At 51.6% G+C, this 15,441-nt stretch overlaps 1 protein-coding gene across 1 annotated transcript; it reads left to right on the forward strand.

Annotated features, from left to right (window-relative positions):
* The first annotated feature begins 118 nt into the window (after window positions 1–118).
* On the forward strand, window positions 119–15,076 carry SAR1B (secretion associated Ras related GTPase 1B). The gene is made up of 7 exons (XM_064162202.1): window positions 119–335; window positions 4,505–4,570; window positions 9,253–9,372; window positions 10,312–10,377; window positions 10,875–10,978; window positions 11,120–11,251; window positions 12,175–15,076. Exons 2-7 carry the CDS (start codon window positions 4,513–4,515, stop codon window positions 12,289–12,291), a joined length of 597 nt encoding a protein of 198 aa, XP_064018272.1. The 5' UTR covers window positions 119–335; window positions 4,505–4,512; the 3' UTR covers window positions 12,292–15,076.
* The last annotated feature ends 365 nt before the right edge of the window (window positions 15,077–15,441 follow it).

The following is a 15,441-nucleotide window of genomic DNA, read 5'->3' on the forward strand; positions in this document are numbered from 1 at the left end:
CACCGGAAGCGCGGGGCGCGCGCAGGCGCACGGCGTACACGTGGCACTTCCGCGAGCGGCGCTGCGGCGGGGGCAGGGCCCTGCGCCTTAAAGGGGCCGGGGCCGGGCCGGGCCTGCGGCGGGGCGGCGGCTGGGCCCGCGGCAGGGGGAGGCGGTACCGGGAGGGCTCCGCAGCCGAGGGCTGGGTGGAGCGCAGCGTTGCACCGGGGTGTGTGTCAGCGCGGAGCGCCCGGGCCCGGAAGAAGCGGCGTGGGGGCGGAGCGGGGCGCAGCCGCGAGGTTGCGTGTCGGTGCCGGCGGAGCGGAGAGTCTGCAGCTTGGGCTCGGCACGGGCAGGTGAGCGCGGGGAGCCTTCGGTGGGCGGTGGACGTGCGCGGTGAATACCGCAGGGTGCTTGGGCAGCCCTCGCGTGCTGCCGGGGGCGGTCTCTGGTGTGCGGCTGGGCCTGGCCGGGGGTGCCGGTGCGCCCCGGAAGGTTGCGGCCTGCGTGGGTCTGTGGGTAAGGCTCCGTGAGGTGGGGCTGGGGGGGGACAGTGGCATTCGTTTCGGCCGTGTGTCACTGCCCGGTGTCTGAGCCAGTCCTGGTGGTTCGGCAGCTCTGCCTCACAGACGGGCTTGGGACGCTGAGGAGAGCGCTGTCACGGGTCCCCCTTAAGCTGTGGGTACACTGCAGCCGTCTTGGGCAGCTGTCTGGCACCTTGTGCTGTGCTTACTCAAGCCATGTATTCAGAAACGGCGACTTTTAAGGAGTTTGTTAATAAGCAAGTTCCTGCAGCAGTCCCTACCCTAGGACCGCGCTCCGACAGCCGCTCTTGGCGGGGGCGGCTGCAGCTGAGCTGCTGCAGGAGGTGTCCTTCGGAACTGGGGTGCCTGTTGCGGCGCTGTCTGAAGAGATAAACAGTTTGCTGCTTCACACGTCCCTAAGGTCTTTGCTAGATACAGAATGTCCCGGAGTCAAAGATGTGATGTGACTAAATTTAACGTCCTTGCCAAAGAATGTGTGATCGTTTCGGTTTTCAGCTCGATTAGTTGTGGACAGGTGTGATGATTTCCCTTCTGAAATCTCAGCGGTGACTTGCTGCCCCAAAATGACTGAAATGCCCTGAGGAAAATCTCTGCCGCTACCTCACTGTCAGATTCTGTCCCTTTTCTTAGCTTTTAAGTGCTACATCGAAGCACAGTTTCACACCCTAGAGTAATGTGTGCTGTAGACAGCAGATAATGGTTTATTCACCACATTTCTTAGAGATTTTGATTACTGTTGCCCATGATAAAGTTTTGTGATGCTGGAAGGACCATATGTGAGCTAATAACTTGAAGTGATTGCATTTAGACCCTGCTTCAAAAACTCTTAAGTACAGCCTTAACAGCAGACTTCAGGCTCTCAGTGGTGGTGTTTGCAGGCTGATGTTGGTGCAGCTGGGCTGGGCAGAGGTTTCTCTCCCAGCACCCATTACCCAGCACAGTGTGTTTCCAGCTGCTGCAAGAGTTGTTGAGCACTGTTGTCACTGGTTTCCCTTTCCTAGTTATTCCATACAGGGATTTAAAGGCATCTTTAAAAGTGTGGTGCCCTCTGTTATCCAAAGGCTCGCAGACTTTGAGAGTGCTGTTCTTGCTGGTTCAGAAGTGAAATGATGGCTTTTAGGCAGAAAAATGTGTGTTGGGAGTAGGAGAGAATAAATCTTAGGTTTCAGAATGTCAAAGGAGTAAGTGTGAGTGCTTGCTAGTCCTTACTGTCCGCGATGTTCCCTTCGAGAGGCTGGCTCAAGATATTTCCAAGCCCACTGGGTGGGAATTCCCTGTGGTCTCCAGTAACCAAGTCCATCTTCTTGGTGTGCAGAATGACTTAAAGTGCTCCACGGGAGTCACCAGATCATACTTCGCTGATGAAGTGATGTGAGCCAGGGTTGCTGGAGACATTGTGAAGTCTCAGCCATCTGTTGTGGATGTGATGCTGGTAAATTCACTTGCACGTTTCTGTTAAGGAGGCACAAGTATGTTGGTGATGTCTGTAAAAACCAGTTGGTACAAAGTAAAACTCAGTCAGTTGTTCTTGTGTCCTGCACAGTTTGTCACTAAAAGCTTGTGCCTGCTTGCAGCTGCTTTTGTCAAGGGAACCCCCGATATAACCTTACAGTAGCACTTTTGTCTTCTCCCTGGGTTGGGAACAGTGATTACCAGAGCTTTTTGTCATGTTTTCAGCATGAGCCTGATGATTTGAGTCTGAGTGCCCTGGACAGCCTCAGCTCTCCTTGTATGTGACCTGGAGGTGTTGGCAGCGTGAACCCTTGGTGCCAGCACAGGCTTTGTGGTGCTGTGGTTTGATGCCGCTGTGAATGATGCAGTTAACTTTTCCTGCGTGATAAGAGCAGATTCAGTATCTCTGTTCAAACATGACCAGTGTGCCTTTGCAATTAGCTGCCCATGTTTTCCCCATTTTCAGAGTATGTTCCTTTAGGTGCTGCCAGCTGATGTGGGTGTGTTTGCATAGCTGTCTCTGGCACTGCTTCTCCGGGTGATGGAAGTGTAACCTGTGTTAACGCCACTTCAGCCCTCTTTGCAGCGTCATCCTGTGCTTTGCCCCTTGACTCTTGGCCCTTAGAGTCTAGTCTAAAATTCATGGAGATGTTTTGCTGTTTTAGCCACAACATGCAAAAGGTTACTACAGCAAACCTCTGGATTACTCACACCTCAGCCATCTGAGCACTTCTCCCGGGCCGCTTGCCCTCATTTGCAGGTTACGTGAGTCAGTCTTGTACTCTAAGCCCCACAGAGGCTTTCCTCCATTGGTATTTTGCTCAAGCAATAAATAAATCTGCTGACGTGTGTCTTCTGCTGTGTTTGCGTGTTCTTGACCTTTGCCTGCCAGCCCCGCGGGGCCAGCTCCAGCGGTGCCGTTGTGTAACTGGGTGTTCGTGCCTCGCAGGGCAGCCGACCCGTGCTGCTGCCATCGCTGCCCGCTGCGGCCGAGCGTGGGCAAGGCTTTCGGGGTTATTCACAGAGAAACCAGGCTGCTGCCACACTTTGTCATCCCAGCGGATTGTTTCAGTGCAAGCAAACGTGACCAAAGTGTTCTTTCCTCTTTCCTTGTCTCTCTCTGATGTACCTGTCGCTGCATAACACAGAAGCTGCTTGCTGTCACCACTGTGATTGCCGTGACAGGTACCTGCAATTTGGAGCGGATTCTGCCCTCTGCTTTGAACACTGTGTGCGGTGCTCTGGGCGGTGAGCTGCGCTGAAGTCATGCTGTGACCCCGCAAGGCACCGCCGCGGTGTGGAGATGAGCGTGACAGGACAGCTCCCAGCAGCGTGGATGCTTCTGCCACTGCTCCTAGCAGAGTGGTTCCTGGAGGGCAGTCAGACCCCGCAGCTGGCAGCAGCGATGTGCTTCAGCAGGCATTAGCTGCCTAAATGCGTTGTTGCTCTTTAGTCTTCTGAGAGGTTTTCACTAGATAGTGATTCACTGTCCACCTGGTTCTTCAGTGTGGTTATCCTCACGTTAGATCATGAGAAAAATGAGGTGAAGACCAAGAAATGAGTGGCTCATGGCTGCGCAGGGAACCTGGTGATGGCTTTCCCCTTGTGCCTCAGAGCATCACTTGGGCAGTAGCTGTGGTTCCTCTGCTCTGTCCTGCCTGTCCCCTCAAGGTGTGCCAAAGCTCTCCCAACACCTCTGCCCTTGGTGGCAGGAACAACTGAATTCATCAGTCTTGGCCTCTTGCTTCTTTCCCAGGATTGAGCAGAACAACATTTTTTTTTTCACTTGCAGCACGAAGCAGGGTGCTTTGAAGTAGCTTCATCCTGGTGGAAAGGGGTGTCCTGGCTGTGGGGGGTAGCTGAAGCTGGCTGATAGTTGTGTGACATGACTGATGTTGGTTGTAATCAGCTCAACCTTTTGCTCTTGAAGGAATTTGGTGGCAAACACACGTGGGAGGTGTTCAGAGGCGTGCTGAGGACATCAGGTTTGCACTGCAGGTTTGTCATGGCAGCCTGTGCAGCAAGACAGACAGAAGGTGTTCGAGTGGCCGCTCCAGTGCCCTGTGCTGAGGAGCTGTTTCCCACAGACAGGCCCTGTGCAGACAGCGGCAGTTTATTTGGTGTCAAACCCCTCTGAGCCAATGTCACGACATTTCTTTGCCTCTCAACACCTCTGCTTCAAAACCCAGCAGCTCCCAAGGGCGGCTGGAGCACCGACATCCTTCTGTGGCCCTCTCCAAAGTTCCTGTCAGGGTCTCCTTTGAAATCTTCAGCGGAACATCATCCACTTCCATCACACCTTCTGCTTCTTTCCACGTAGTGTTTCTCAGTGAAGGAATAGGGCTTTGCTGGTGTGTCTCAAGGGCTGGGGGCTGGTGTTTTTAGTGAGTTTTGGGGTCACCCCCCTGGGCTGTGAGTTTTGCAGAGGTCAGGGGAGGTTTACTTTTGCCTCCGAGTTGCTGCTGCTACCCGTGAGCGTTTCCTGGTGCTGGCTGTGCTGTAAGTGTGCTGTGCTTTCTCTGTTTCAGGCTCCGCTATGTCCTTCATATTTAACTGGATATACAGTGGCTTCAGTAGCGTCCTGCAGTTTTTAGGTGAGTTGGTTTTCTTGTTTGGGTTTTGTTCCTCTCTGCTGCTCTGCTGAGCTCTGTTGTCTTCAAACCCAGCCGCTGCTTGAACCACAACATTTGGGTTGGTCAATATTCAAACAACAGTTTCACTTGTCAATGCTGAGTGTTTCCAGGGCATGTTCTCCATTCGATTTTGCACCAATCTGTTAACCTCTTGGAAAAAAATCCCTTTTCTTTCACGTGTGTGAAGGGTTTGATATGTCTAACCACACTGCACTTGAGCTGGTGTAATTCAGTCACTTCCTATGGAGTTTCTCTTGGCTTTTCTTTGCTGTAAAGGCCTGAACTCAGTTCTTATAGGATATGACTCGAGACCCCAAATATGAGCAACTGCCTACAAAAAATGAGTGCTGGATATTGAAGCCCTTGCTGGTGATCAGCAGCACATTATGCTGTGGCTGATGTCATTGAAGTCAGTGTGAAGCTACTGGCATCTGCTGAAGAGCCTCAGGAAAGTATTCCCTGGCCAAAGCAGTCTGTAAGCAGAGTCGAGCCAAGAAGAGGTACTGGATTGTGCCACACAGGAGAAAGGAAAAGACACAAAGGGGGAAAAAAAGCCCAAAGCAACAAGTGGGAGGAAAAGGAACATTTGGATGCCTTCAAAAGGAACATGAGTTGTAGACTGAGCCTTTTACCTCTTGTCATCTGCAAGTTCAGGAGAGTTTGTTGGAGGGTTTAAAAAGCACTGGCAATGGAGACAGGGCAAGCTGTGTCACCTGCCTTTTATCAGTTGAAAACTGAAACTCTTGCTGAGTGTTAGACCCTTGGCCTACTCCTGACATCTGAAGCAGTGAAATTTTAACCAAGTTGACTAATCTTTCTTATCTGCCTTAGCCCAGCAGTGATTACTGTGCTCCAGCACTGCTTGCCCACTGCTGTGCATGCAAAGTCTGATTCTGGTGAAAGACACTGGAGCTGGGTGTAGGGAAGAGAGTGACTGTCAGTGTCCCTCTTTAGAAGAAATGCTGTCTCTCCTCATTCTCACACACATGTACAGCTGCTGAAAGCACCTGGGGAGCTCCCCAGAGTTGCCTGTGCTGTGCTGGCAGCAGGCTGTTACGATTGCCTTAGGCAATGCCTCTTTGCACACAGGCACCTCTGAAATACACACAGAATCTGGTGTGTGAACCCCGACCTTGCTGTCCACAATATCTGGAGTGCTTCTGTTTTGCATCCTGTGTTTCTGGGAAAGACCCTTGGGAGCTGTGACGTGCTTCAGAGGAGGCAGCAGCACCTGATTTGGGAGCAAAGGCTCCTGGACAGCCAGGCTGAGTGGCAAGAGTACTTGCTTTGCTGTGACCTAGGAGGGGTTTGTTTAGTTGCAAGGTGAGTGTGACCTGGAGCTTCTCCTGGGACATAAGGTACTGTTGGAAAGTGTTTGCCTGCCCCCTCTCTCTTTGTAAACAGGAATGCTTTCTCATCCAGCCTGCAATGTTTGGGCATGGGTCAAGGTGAGGTTGGGAAGTAAGACATGTGAGGACTCTTAGAGAGAACACAGAGGAGGCCACAAGTGTGATCAAAGGCCCGAAACCCCACTGCTGTGAATACAGGCTGAGGGAGTTTGGGTTCTTCAGCCTGGAGAGGAGAAGGCTCTGGGAAGACCTTAGAGCAGCCTTCCAGTATTCCAAGGGGGCTACAGGAGAGCTGGAAAGGGACTTTTGACAAAGGCCTGGAGTGACAGAACGAGGAGTAATGGCTGCAAACTGGAAGGAACTGGATTTAGATTAGATATTGGGAAGAAATTCTGCCTCATGAGATTGGTGAGGCACTGGAACAGGTTGTCCAGAGAAGCTGTGAAGGCTTCAACCTTGGAAGTGTTCCAATTGTTGAGCAACCTACTCTAGCAGGAGGTGTCTCTGCCCATGGCAGAGAGTTGGAACTAGAGAGGTTTCCTCCAACCCAAACCATTCTACGATCCTATGACACTCTATAGCAGCTGTAGTAAGAAAGATGATTAATGAAACAGGCTGCAAAAATACTCACATCTGTGAGTTACAAAGTGTGTCCTGCTGGAATATGACCCCAGAGAGCAGGCAAAGGCAGAGGTGAGCAAACAGCAGCAGGGTAAAGGTTGGCCAGGCAGAGGCACACCTGCCCTATGGTGCTGCAGCATCAGCACCTATGCAACAGCATCACTGGGCAGCCCCTCAGATACAGCAGGCATGAAGAGAACACAGGAGATAAGAACAGAAACTAAGGGCTCCAGAAGCTCCACAGCCTCAAGCTGCACCAGGGCAGGTTCAGGCTGGAGTTAGGAAGAAGTTCTTCATAGAAGTGATTGGCATTGGAATGGGCTGCCCTTGGAGGTGGTGGAGTCACCAGCCTGGAGGTGTTTAAAAAGAGGCTGGGTGAGGCACTCAGTGCCATGGGTTAGTTCATTAGAAAGTGTTAGGTCATGGCTTGGACTCGATGATCTTGAAGGTCTTTTTCCAGCCTTATTCTGTGATTCTGGTGTTACTGGCTAACTGCCCCCTGCCCTTCTGCTGCAGGGAGATCCAGGACAGCTCTTCATGTGCCCTCTGGATAGCTACCAGGCTTTGGCACAGCAAAGGCTGTTGGTGTGTAGCTGCCACGCTGCTGGTGCTGGCAGGAGTGGGTGCAGCTGAGTGGAGAGATGTAGCAGTGGGATGGCTGAGCTTTAACAGGAAAATCTGGTTGTGTGCCTCACAACCTGCTTGTGAGGTGAATGCTTCTCACAGAGGTGATGAATAACTTCAGCATATTGCAAAGCTCCATGTCCCAGCATGGTGGGGTTGGAAGGGACCTCTGGACATCAGCTAGTTCAGCTTCCCTTGCAAAGCAGGGCACCCACAGCAGCTTGCCCAGGATTGCAATGTCCAGCTGGGGCTGGAATGTGTCCAGAGAAGGAGTCTCCACAACCTCTCTGGACAGCCTGCTCCAGGGCTTCAGCACCCTCACAGCAGAGAGGTTTTCCTTTAGGTGGAGCTTCCTGCATTCCAGTTTGTGCCTGGTGCCCCCTATCCTGTCAGTGGGCAGCACTGGAAATAGTCTGGCCCCATCCTCTTGCCGCCGACCTTTAGATAGTGCTTGGCATTAAGATCCATTCTGTTAATCATCTTCTGACATTATACAGAAGAAGGTCCTGGTGATGCCAGGACCTGCCCCCTCCAGTCTTGGGCTGTGTTTTGCACTGTTTTGAACCTAGAAGAGAACTGTGCCAGAAGCACAGCATCTCCATCTCCTCACCCTTTGCACTGTTCTGCCTCCTTCAGCGCTCAGCAAGGCTGTTCCTCGGCAGATGTGCAGCGCTTGGTATCCTTCAACAGGTCTTAGAAGGGGGAATAAAGGGGAAGATTTTCTGCTTTAAAAAGACAAATGTAAGAGACTCTGCAGTAGTACAGAATTTATCATTTATTTCTTGAGTTCAGTTTGTCTCTGTGTTTTGCTTCAAATGCCCATCAGTTTGAAGCAGTGAAAACTAATCCCGGCACAGGGGAGTGGTGCTGGCAAGTTCTGAGGGAAGTGCCCTTTGATAAGTCTCAAACTCCAGACACTGTGGGGATTGTGTTGTAAACCTCCTGTCCCTCCATGGCAGCAGCTGCTGCACTGACTGGAGTCATGAGCAGAGTTGGGGGAGAAAAAAGGGGAAAAGGCATTTTGGTAAAGATGACAGCCAGTGAAGATTACATTGCTTACTGCTGTTTTGGGAGCATCATCACCTGCCAGCAAGGCTGTCAGAGCTGCCCTGGTGATGCCATGCAGGAGGCAGCCACCCAACCAATGGCTGAATGCTGATTTTTGCCAGAGCAGTACACAAAGCCCCACAGAAGACTTCACACCTGTGCTGACCACGGCTGTGGTGTTGAAACCAGTCTGCAATGCACTGAGTGAGGGCTGAGCTTCCCTTTGTCTTGAGCAAGTTGGGTTCAGTCATGGTTTTGTCATAAAAGAAGAACTTTTAGAAGGGTTTGTAGTGATAGGATGAGAGGGATGGATTGAAGCTAGGGGAGGGCAGACAGGCTGGAGATTAGGAAGGAACTCTTGGCAGTGAGGGTGGGGAGGCACTGGCACAAGTTGCCCAGGGAGGCTGTGGATGTCCTCTCCTTGAGGGTGTTCAAGGCCAGGTTGGATGAGGCCTTGTGCAACCTGGGCTAGTGGGAGGTGTCTCTACTTGTGGCTGGGGAGTTGGAACTGGATGATATTTCTGGTCCCTTCCTACCCAAACCACTCCCTGAATCTGTGAATCATTGGAGGTAGCTGAACACACCTTCTGCTGAGGGCCAGGATGGTGCCTGGCTCCAAGCCTGCTGTTAGCCCTGTTTCTGCACACTCTCCCCACTGCCACTGAGCAAAACTCTCCTTTTGCAGGGGCAGAAAGAGCTGCACTGGCACAGTCTGGCCCTGTTCAGTGCTATTGCTCAGGTCACATAGGTGTGTCCACACGAGGGACACTGACATCAGTCCTGTGCCTCGCCCCCTCAGCATCCTGTGAGCTGCAGGTTGCACAGGGTGCAGCAGGCAGCTGCTTTATTGGTGCTGTTTATCCTTCTGCCCAGACAAGGTGCCTGCTGGAGCCTGGCTGCTCTCTATTCTGTACCACCACCGCAGCCCTCTGCTCACCTCCGGAATGGAAGAGGCCTCCGGCTGCTGTAGCTGATTGTTCACAAGCTCCTGCTTTGTCCTAGGGCTGTACAAGAAGTCGGGCAAGCTGGTGTTCCTTGGGCTGGACAATGCTGGCAAAACCACCCTGCTGCACATGCTCAAGGACGACAGGCTGGGACAGCATGTCCCCACCTTGCACCCCAGTGAGTTCTAGAGCTGGGAAGGGTTGGAAGCGTTGCAGGAAAAGCAGGATCTGACCATGTATCAGGGCCACAGTGTAACAAAGGAATGCCTGGGATTGCAGTCTGTAGGGAGCTCCAGTGAGATTCAAAACAGTGCTGGGTAATAGGAAGAAATTCTTGAGGATGGGGAGACACTGGAACAGGCTGCCCAGGGAGGGCATGGATGCCCCTTACCTGGAGGTGTTCAAGGCCAGGTTGGATGAGGCCTTGAGCAACCTGGGTTAGTGGGAGGTGTCTCTGCCCTCGGCAGGGGAGTTGGTTCCTTCCAACCTAAACCACTCCATCAGTCTGTGTCAGCTGAGTGTGGTGTATTAGAAAATGAGAGGAGGCTGCCAAGCGGCCCTGAGAGTTCAGATCACAGATCTCCTGGGAAACTGAGGCTTGCAGTGTTTGGGAGCAGCTTCTTGTAGCTGGAAAATGACCACTAATGTACTGTCAGTGTGTGCTGACATTTTCTGGCTCAAGGATTGCTGTGTAATTGTTACCCTGGGAGCATCCCAGGCAAAAAATCAACACAGGTTAATGTGAATGGTTGCACCCAGTAAAGAGGGGAGAAACTGGGAAGGGATGTGAAGAAGAGCAGCCTTGACCAGTGTTGTACCACAAGTGCCATGGTTCTGGCAAAGCAGCTGCCAGAGCCGGCTGCCCTTTGTCTAGGGATAAAGAATGTGCAGATCATCTCTGCTGCTGTTAGAGCGGGCACTTCACAGGTGGGGTTACTGGTGAGTGACATCCTGTGGTTGAATGTGTCACTGATGGGGGGGGATGCCTTGTTCTGATTTGCTTCTGGAGTAACAAAACACTGCAGAGAGCCGGGAGAAAAGGCAGGCTGCAGAGCAGAGGTTAGGCTGCTGCGGCGCACAGCACCACTGCGCTCAGGGCACAACTCTGTCGTTGCAGCCTCGGAGGAGCTGACGATTGCTGGCATGACTTTCACTACCTTTGATCTGGGTGGACATGCTCAAGGTAAGAGGATGTGTTTGCTCCCTCTGCTGAGCTGAGCTCCGGCTGTCTGCAGGCTGTCGGTGGCAGACCAGCAGCAGAGCCGTGCTGCAGTGACTGGCTGCCGTGCTCCTCTGATAGCACGGGAGACCTGTGCTGCTCCTCTCTCTCCACCACAAATCCCAACTGTGGTTTGGCAAGAGCTGCAGCAGAGCAGATGCGTGGCTGATGCCTGCGTTTTGAAGAGGATTCTGGGCTTTGAATCACTTTGGTTTACCTTTGTGCTTCAAATTTACTTTGTTGGCATAACTGTCAGGGAAGCAAAGTCTCAGTGGTGGTGACAGGGACGGGAGTGACATTCGTGCTCCGTTGTGGCAAGCTTTGTAAGACATGGGGTTGCATCCCACGGACTGGCAGTGTGAGCTGGGACCTAACCCCCACTGCGGTCTGCTGCCTGATGCGCACTGCTCTGGGCCGTGGGCTCCTCCCCTCTTGTCTGTTGAATGCCGTCTCGCCTGCAGCCCGCAGAGTGTGGAAGAACTACCTGCCTGCCATCAACGGCATCGTCTTCTTGGTGGACTGTGCAGATCACGAACGGTTGCTTGAGTCCAAAGAAGAACTTGATGTAAGGTTTTGGAAAGTTTCCACTTGTGAGAAACGAGCTCAAATTCTGACTCCCGGCAGAGCTCTGCTGCCACCTGGACATGAGTAGCAGCCATCTGACCTCTCTGGTGCATTGGTCTCTCCTTTCTCCTTCCCTCTGCAGTCACTAATGACAGACGACACCATCGCTAATGTGCCTATCCTGATTCTGGGTAACAAGATTGACAGGCCTGAAGCCATCAGTGAGGAGAGGCTACGAGAGACCTTTGGGCTGTATGGGCAGACAACAGGGAAGGTAATGCTCCTGCTCTGGGTTTTTCCTCTGTGTTGGTGTTTGGGTCAAGTTTGCTTTCCTGATTTCTGTGACTTGAGTTCTCTCCAGCTACACAACAAATGTTTTTTAATTTACAAAGCACTCTGCACATAGTAACCATCTGCAGAATTAATCTTGGAGCCTCTTTCAGTGTCTTCATGTTAGGCACATCTCTGGTGCAGCTTTTTAACAGGCTGCTCAGTGCCCTCATTGTCAGTACCTCAGCTGTCCTCTGCAGTGCGTTTAAACCGCAAGCAGGTTCTCAGAGGCTTTAGTTCTAGTGAGAACTACAAAACCAGAAGCAGAGCAGAGAACTGTGACTGAAGGCCAGGTACAAGTTCACACATTCTCCCTGCATGTGCTCCTGGTGCCATGGCCACGTGTTCCTTGGACACCTCCAGGGATGGGGGCTCCACAACCTCCCTGGGCAGCCTGTCCCAATGCCTGACAGTTCTTGCAGAAAAGAATTCGTTCCTGAGCTCCAACCTAAACCTCCCCTGGTGCAGCTTGAGGTTGTTTACTCTTGACCTGTTCCTTGTTGCCTGGGAGAAGAGACCAACCCCCACCTGGCTTCAGCCTCCTTTCAGGGAGTTGCATAGAGCCAGGAGGTCTCCCTCAGCCTCCTTTTCTCCAGGCTAAACACCTCCAGGTCCCTCAGCCACTCCACATAAAGCCTGTCCTCCAGACCCTTCAGACCATCCTTGCTGCCCTTCTCTGGACCTGCTCCAGCACCAAAATGTCCTCCTTGTAGTGAGGGGCTCAAAACTGACCTCGGTATTCCAGGTGTGAGCTCAGCAGTGCTGAGACAGGGGAGCAATCACTTCCCTGGTCCTGCTGGCCGCACTGTTGCTGATAGAGGCCAGGATATGTCCCTGTTCACCTGGAATGCTTCTGTCTTTCTGCAGGGCAGTGTCCCCCTGAAGGAGTTGAATGCCAGGCCGCTGGAGGTGTTCATGTGCAGCGTGCTCAAGAGGCAAGGCTACGGAGAGGGCTTCCGCTGGCTGGCACAGTACATTGATTAGTGCCAAACCCCACCAGGACCTCTGAACGTTCAGTCTGCTCCTGATCTGATCCCCCAGTGTACGTAACTTGAATTCATTTGACTGTTTAGTCATAGGTAAACCCAATAAATTAACCCCACCCACTTTCAGCTAATGTTATCAGCTACGCTAGATTGCAAGTGTGAGGACTGACAGCAGTTACTGCAAGTCTGTAAGGTTACCACAACCTGTGAGCTTTCTAAGCCCTGGCAGCATTCTTTTGCAGCTTTTAATTTAACAAGTCTCTGGTACTGCTTTGGGCTGGAGCAACTTTCCAGTACAGTATGTTTTGAATGCACTTTTTAACAGCTTACAAACTACAAACATGTGGGAGAGAGAAAAAAAAAAAACAAACAAAAAAAAAGGAAACTATTTAATGCTTATGGTAAAAAGGAAATTTTTTATGTACTTTTTTGAAACTGGTTTTATAACTTTAGAGCCTATAACCACCTTCCCAGGAGTAATAAATGGTGAGCTGATGGATAGTTGCATGATGCCTTACGGTTTCCAGCAGTACACTTTCTTATGCAACATCATGCAATAAATTCAAATCCACTGTCTGGCAGCTTCAGTGGGAAATGTTTCATTTGAGTGTGTCTTAACCAGTTGAGGCTGCCTGATGGTCTGAGCATGAGAGGTTATTTCCTGAGATGCAGAAGGGTCACAAAGGAGCTTCATGGTATGCTAGAGCAAGATGGGTTTTTCAGACCAGCAAATTGCTTTTGCTTTAGGATTTTGCATTAGTAGAAGAAAAATCTAACCCAGAGCCCTTAGAATCACCCCCCTTAAAACAGACAAGTGACACAAATCAGTGCTGTCAATACAGATCTGGAGCTGATGGCCAAAATGGTCTTGCTCTAGTGATCTCTTGAACTAGACCTCAGAAGCCACACAAGAAATGCCACTGTCATCCCGGGGAAAGGCAGCAGGCTGTTGCACTGAGCACTCTTCCTAACTTAACTGCATTTGGGCTCTGCCCAAATTTGCCTCTGAGATTGCCAGGGGAGGCAACTCATGTTGCCATTGCTGCTTGTGAAAACTCATCAGCCCCCAGCCAGTTTGATTCCTGATGTTTTGAACTGGGAGAGGATGGCTTGGTTTGCATGGCTTTGCCCTGAAACCTGCCCAGTGTGGCAGCTGCTGGCTGCCCAGGTGGCTTGCTCCTGGAGTAAGACTTGGTTACCTGCAGTCCTCCTTTCCAACCAGGTTCCCTGCAGGAAGGACAGGTTGGTTGTGAACACAGGGCCAATCAGCATCTGTCTGTCAGCAGTGCTGGTTGGCACTGCCATGGAGCTGTGGCTTGGGGATGTCACTGTCACATGAAGGTAGTTTCAGCCCTTGAGTTTGGCTGTAAGGGGTTTGAATTTCACTGTGTCATTTGTTTTCCCTTTGCACAAGCACACTGTGCTGCAAATATCTTTACTAGATCCCTTTCTCTCGCTGTTGTAGGTCTTCTCCAAAACACTTTAGGGCAGACTTTCCCCATGCCCGTGGCAGCAGGTGTATTGCTGCCTGATTTGACTCAGAAATAACTTTCAATCCCAGCAGCTCAAGAGGAGAATCTCAGATCTGTGGCCCTTGGCTTGTAGCAAACTAATGAGACTGATTGCTTGTCCGGATCTGAACTTGGATGGCTGTGTGTTGCTTCTGAGTTCCCCACAGCCCTGGACTGTGCGCCTGAAATGATGAGTAACTCAGAACCTGCCTGATGTCAGCTCCAGCTCAGGTGCATTATGGCAGTCAGGCTCAGCCTGGCTTGCACATGCAGCTCAGGGTGCTGGTGGCTTTGCTAAATGCCCAGCCTGAGACAGCTCTGCACTTAAAGCACTGCTCAGTGTCTGCATGCATCAGAGCTGAAGGCAAGAAATGGCCTCTCGCCACCACACGGACAGGACCAGAGTCTTGGCCTCCCGCAGCTGCTGGGCTTGGGATGGGACTCTTTTTCCTGTCTCCTCCTGGTGGTGGTCATCATGCAGAGAATGCTAAATCAGGAGGTGGTGTAAATGTTAAAAACACTGCTTTGAGTCATGTTGTGTTGAAGTGGGACTGTGGTGCCTATGCTTGTGGAAATGAAGCTGGAGGTGTTCTGATGAAGGTCACTTCCACAGGCTGAACCATTACCTGGGCACTGAGAGGTGCTCTTCACCTGCTCTTCCAACCAACTGTGAATAAAAAGAGCAGTAAGGAAAGGGATGATGGTGTTAGGAGCTCAAAAGGAGAGGTGGTGCTGCTTTAAGTGTGCTGAGCGTGAATGTTGGTAGGGGGGAGGCACTCAGATTTCCTGCTGCTCACTGTGGCATGCCAGCTTCATGGAGAAAGCTGGAGCTTGTGCTTGTCCACCTGAGTGTAACAGCTGCAGTGGTGGGGGCAGCTGATCACCTGCCAGGGACACACTCAGACACTCTTGATCTGGCTCAGTGACCTCAGCAGAGGAAGTGTCTGTCTCCTGTAGCTTTTTCTGTGGTGCAGCTGGGTGTGAATGGGTGTTGGGTGCCCTTGTTTGGAGACCTCATTCTAGACTAACACTCTGAGAGTAGCTTTGGTGGGTTTTGTCCCCACCCCTGTACATCTCCCTACTTGCCTCTCCCTGGAGGTTGCTCATTGCTCTGATTGTGACCAGTCTCACTGAACTCAAAAAGCAGCCTTCCTGGGGCTGACTTCCATGAATTCTGGGGGGGGTTGCACTCTTTGACTATGCAGAATTCCATTCAGCATCACTTTAAAGAATGTGACAAAGAAAACCATGAATAAAGCTGTGATTTATCAAGTGTCTTGCTTTCTTTGTCCATCACAATGCTTCTGGAAGAGACTTCTGGGGTGCTGATACCTGCTTCTGACAGTGGCCTCTGGCTGGCTGCAGTGCCCCCACGTGCCAGCAGCTCTGAGTTAAAGGAGATTTAGTTTGCTTGGATTTGAGTTTGGAGTTAGTGTTGTGTAACCAAGAGGGTTGCTGTATTTCAGCCTTGGTTTTGTAAGTCCTTTATCAGTGTGTGGTGGCACTGGAGCTGGACAGGGTCTTTGAGCTCTCTCATTTAGCCTCCTGCTGGACCAAGGCATTTTCACTTCTCCTTCTGTATCCAGTGTTCAGCTGCTCTCTGGGGTGTGCCCAAGATGAGCTGTGGCATCCACTGG

Source organism: Pogoniulus pusillus, chromosome 22 (genome assembly GCF_015220805.1).
Source record: "Pogoniulus pusillus isolate bPogPus1 chromosome 22, bPogPus1.pri, whole genome shotgun sequence".
Classification (NCBI taxonomy): domain Eukaryota; kingdom Metazoa; phylum Chordata; class Aves; order Piciformes; family Lybiidae; genus Pogoniulus; species Pogoniulus pusillus.

Coding starts and splice junctions, on each gene's coding strand:
- SAR1B (XM_064162202.1), top strand. CDS start 4,513: ATGTCCTTCATATTTAACTGGATATACAGTGGCTTCAGTAGCGTCCTG. Junction 10,378..10,874: donor TCTGGGTGGACATGCTCAAG/GTAAGAGGATGT, acceptor TCTCGCCTGCAG/CCCGCAGAGTGTGGAAGAAC. Junction 10,979..11,119: donor AGTCCAAAGAAGAACTTGAT/GTAAGGTTTTGG, acceptor TTCCCTCTGCAG/TCACTAATGACAGACGACAC.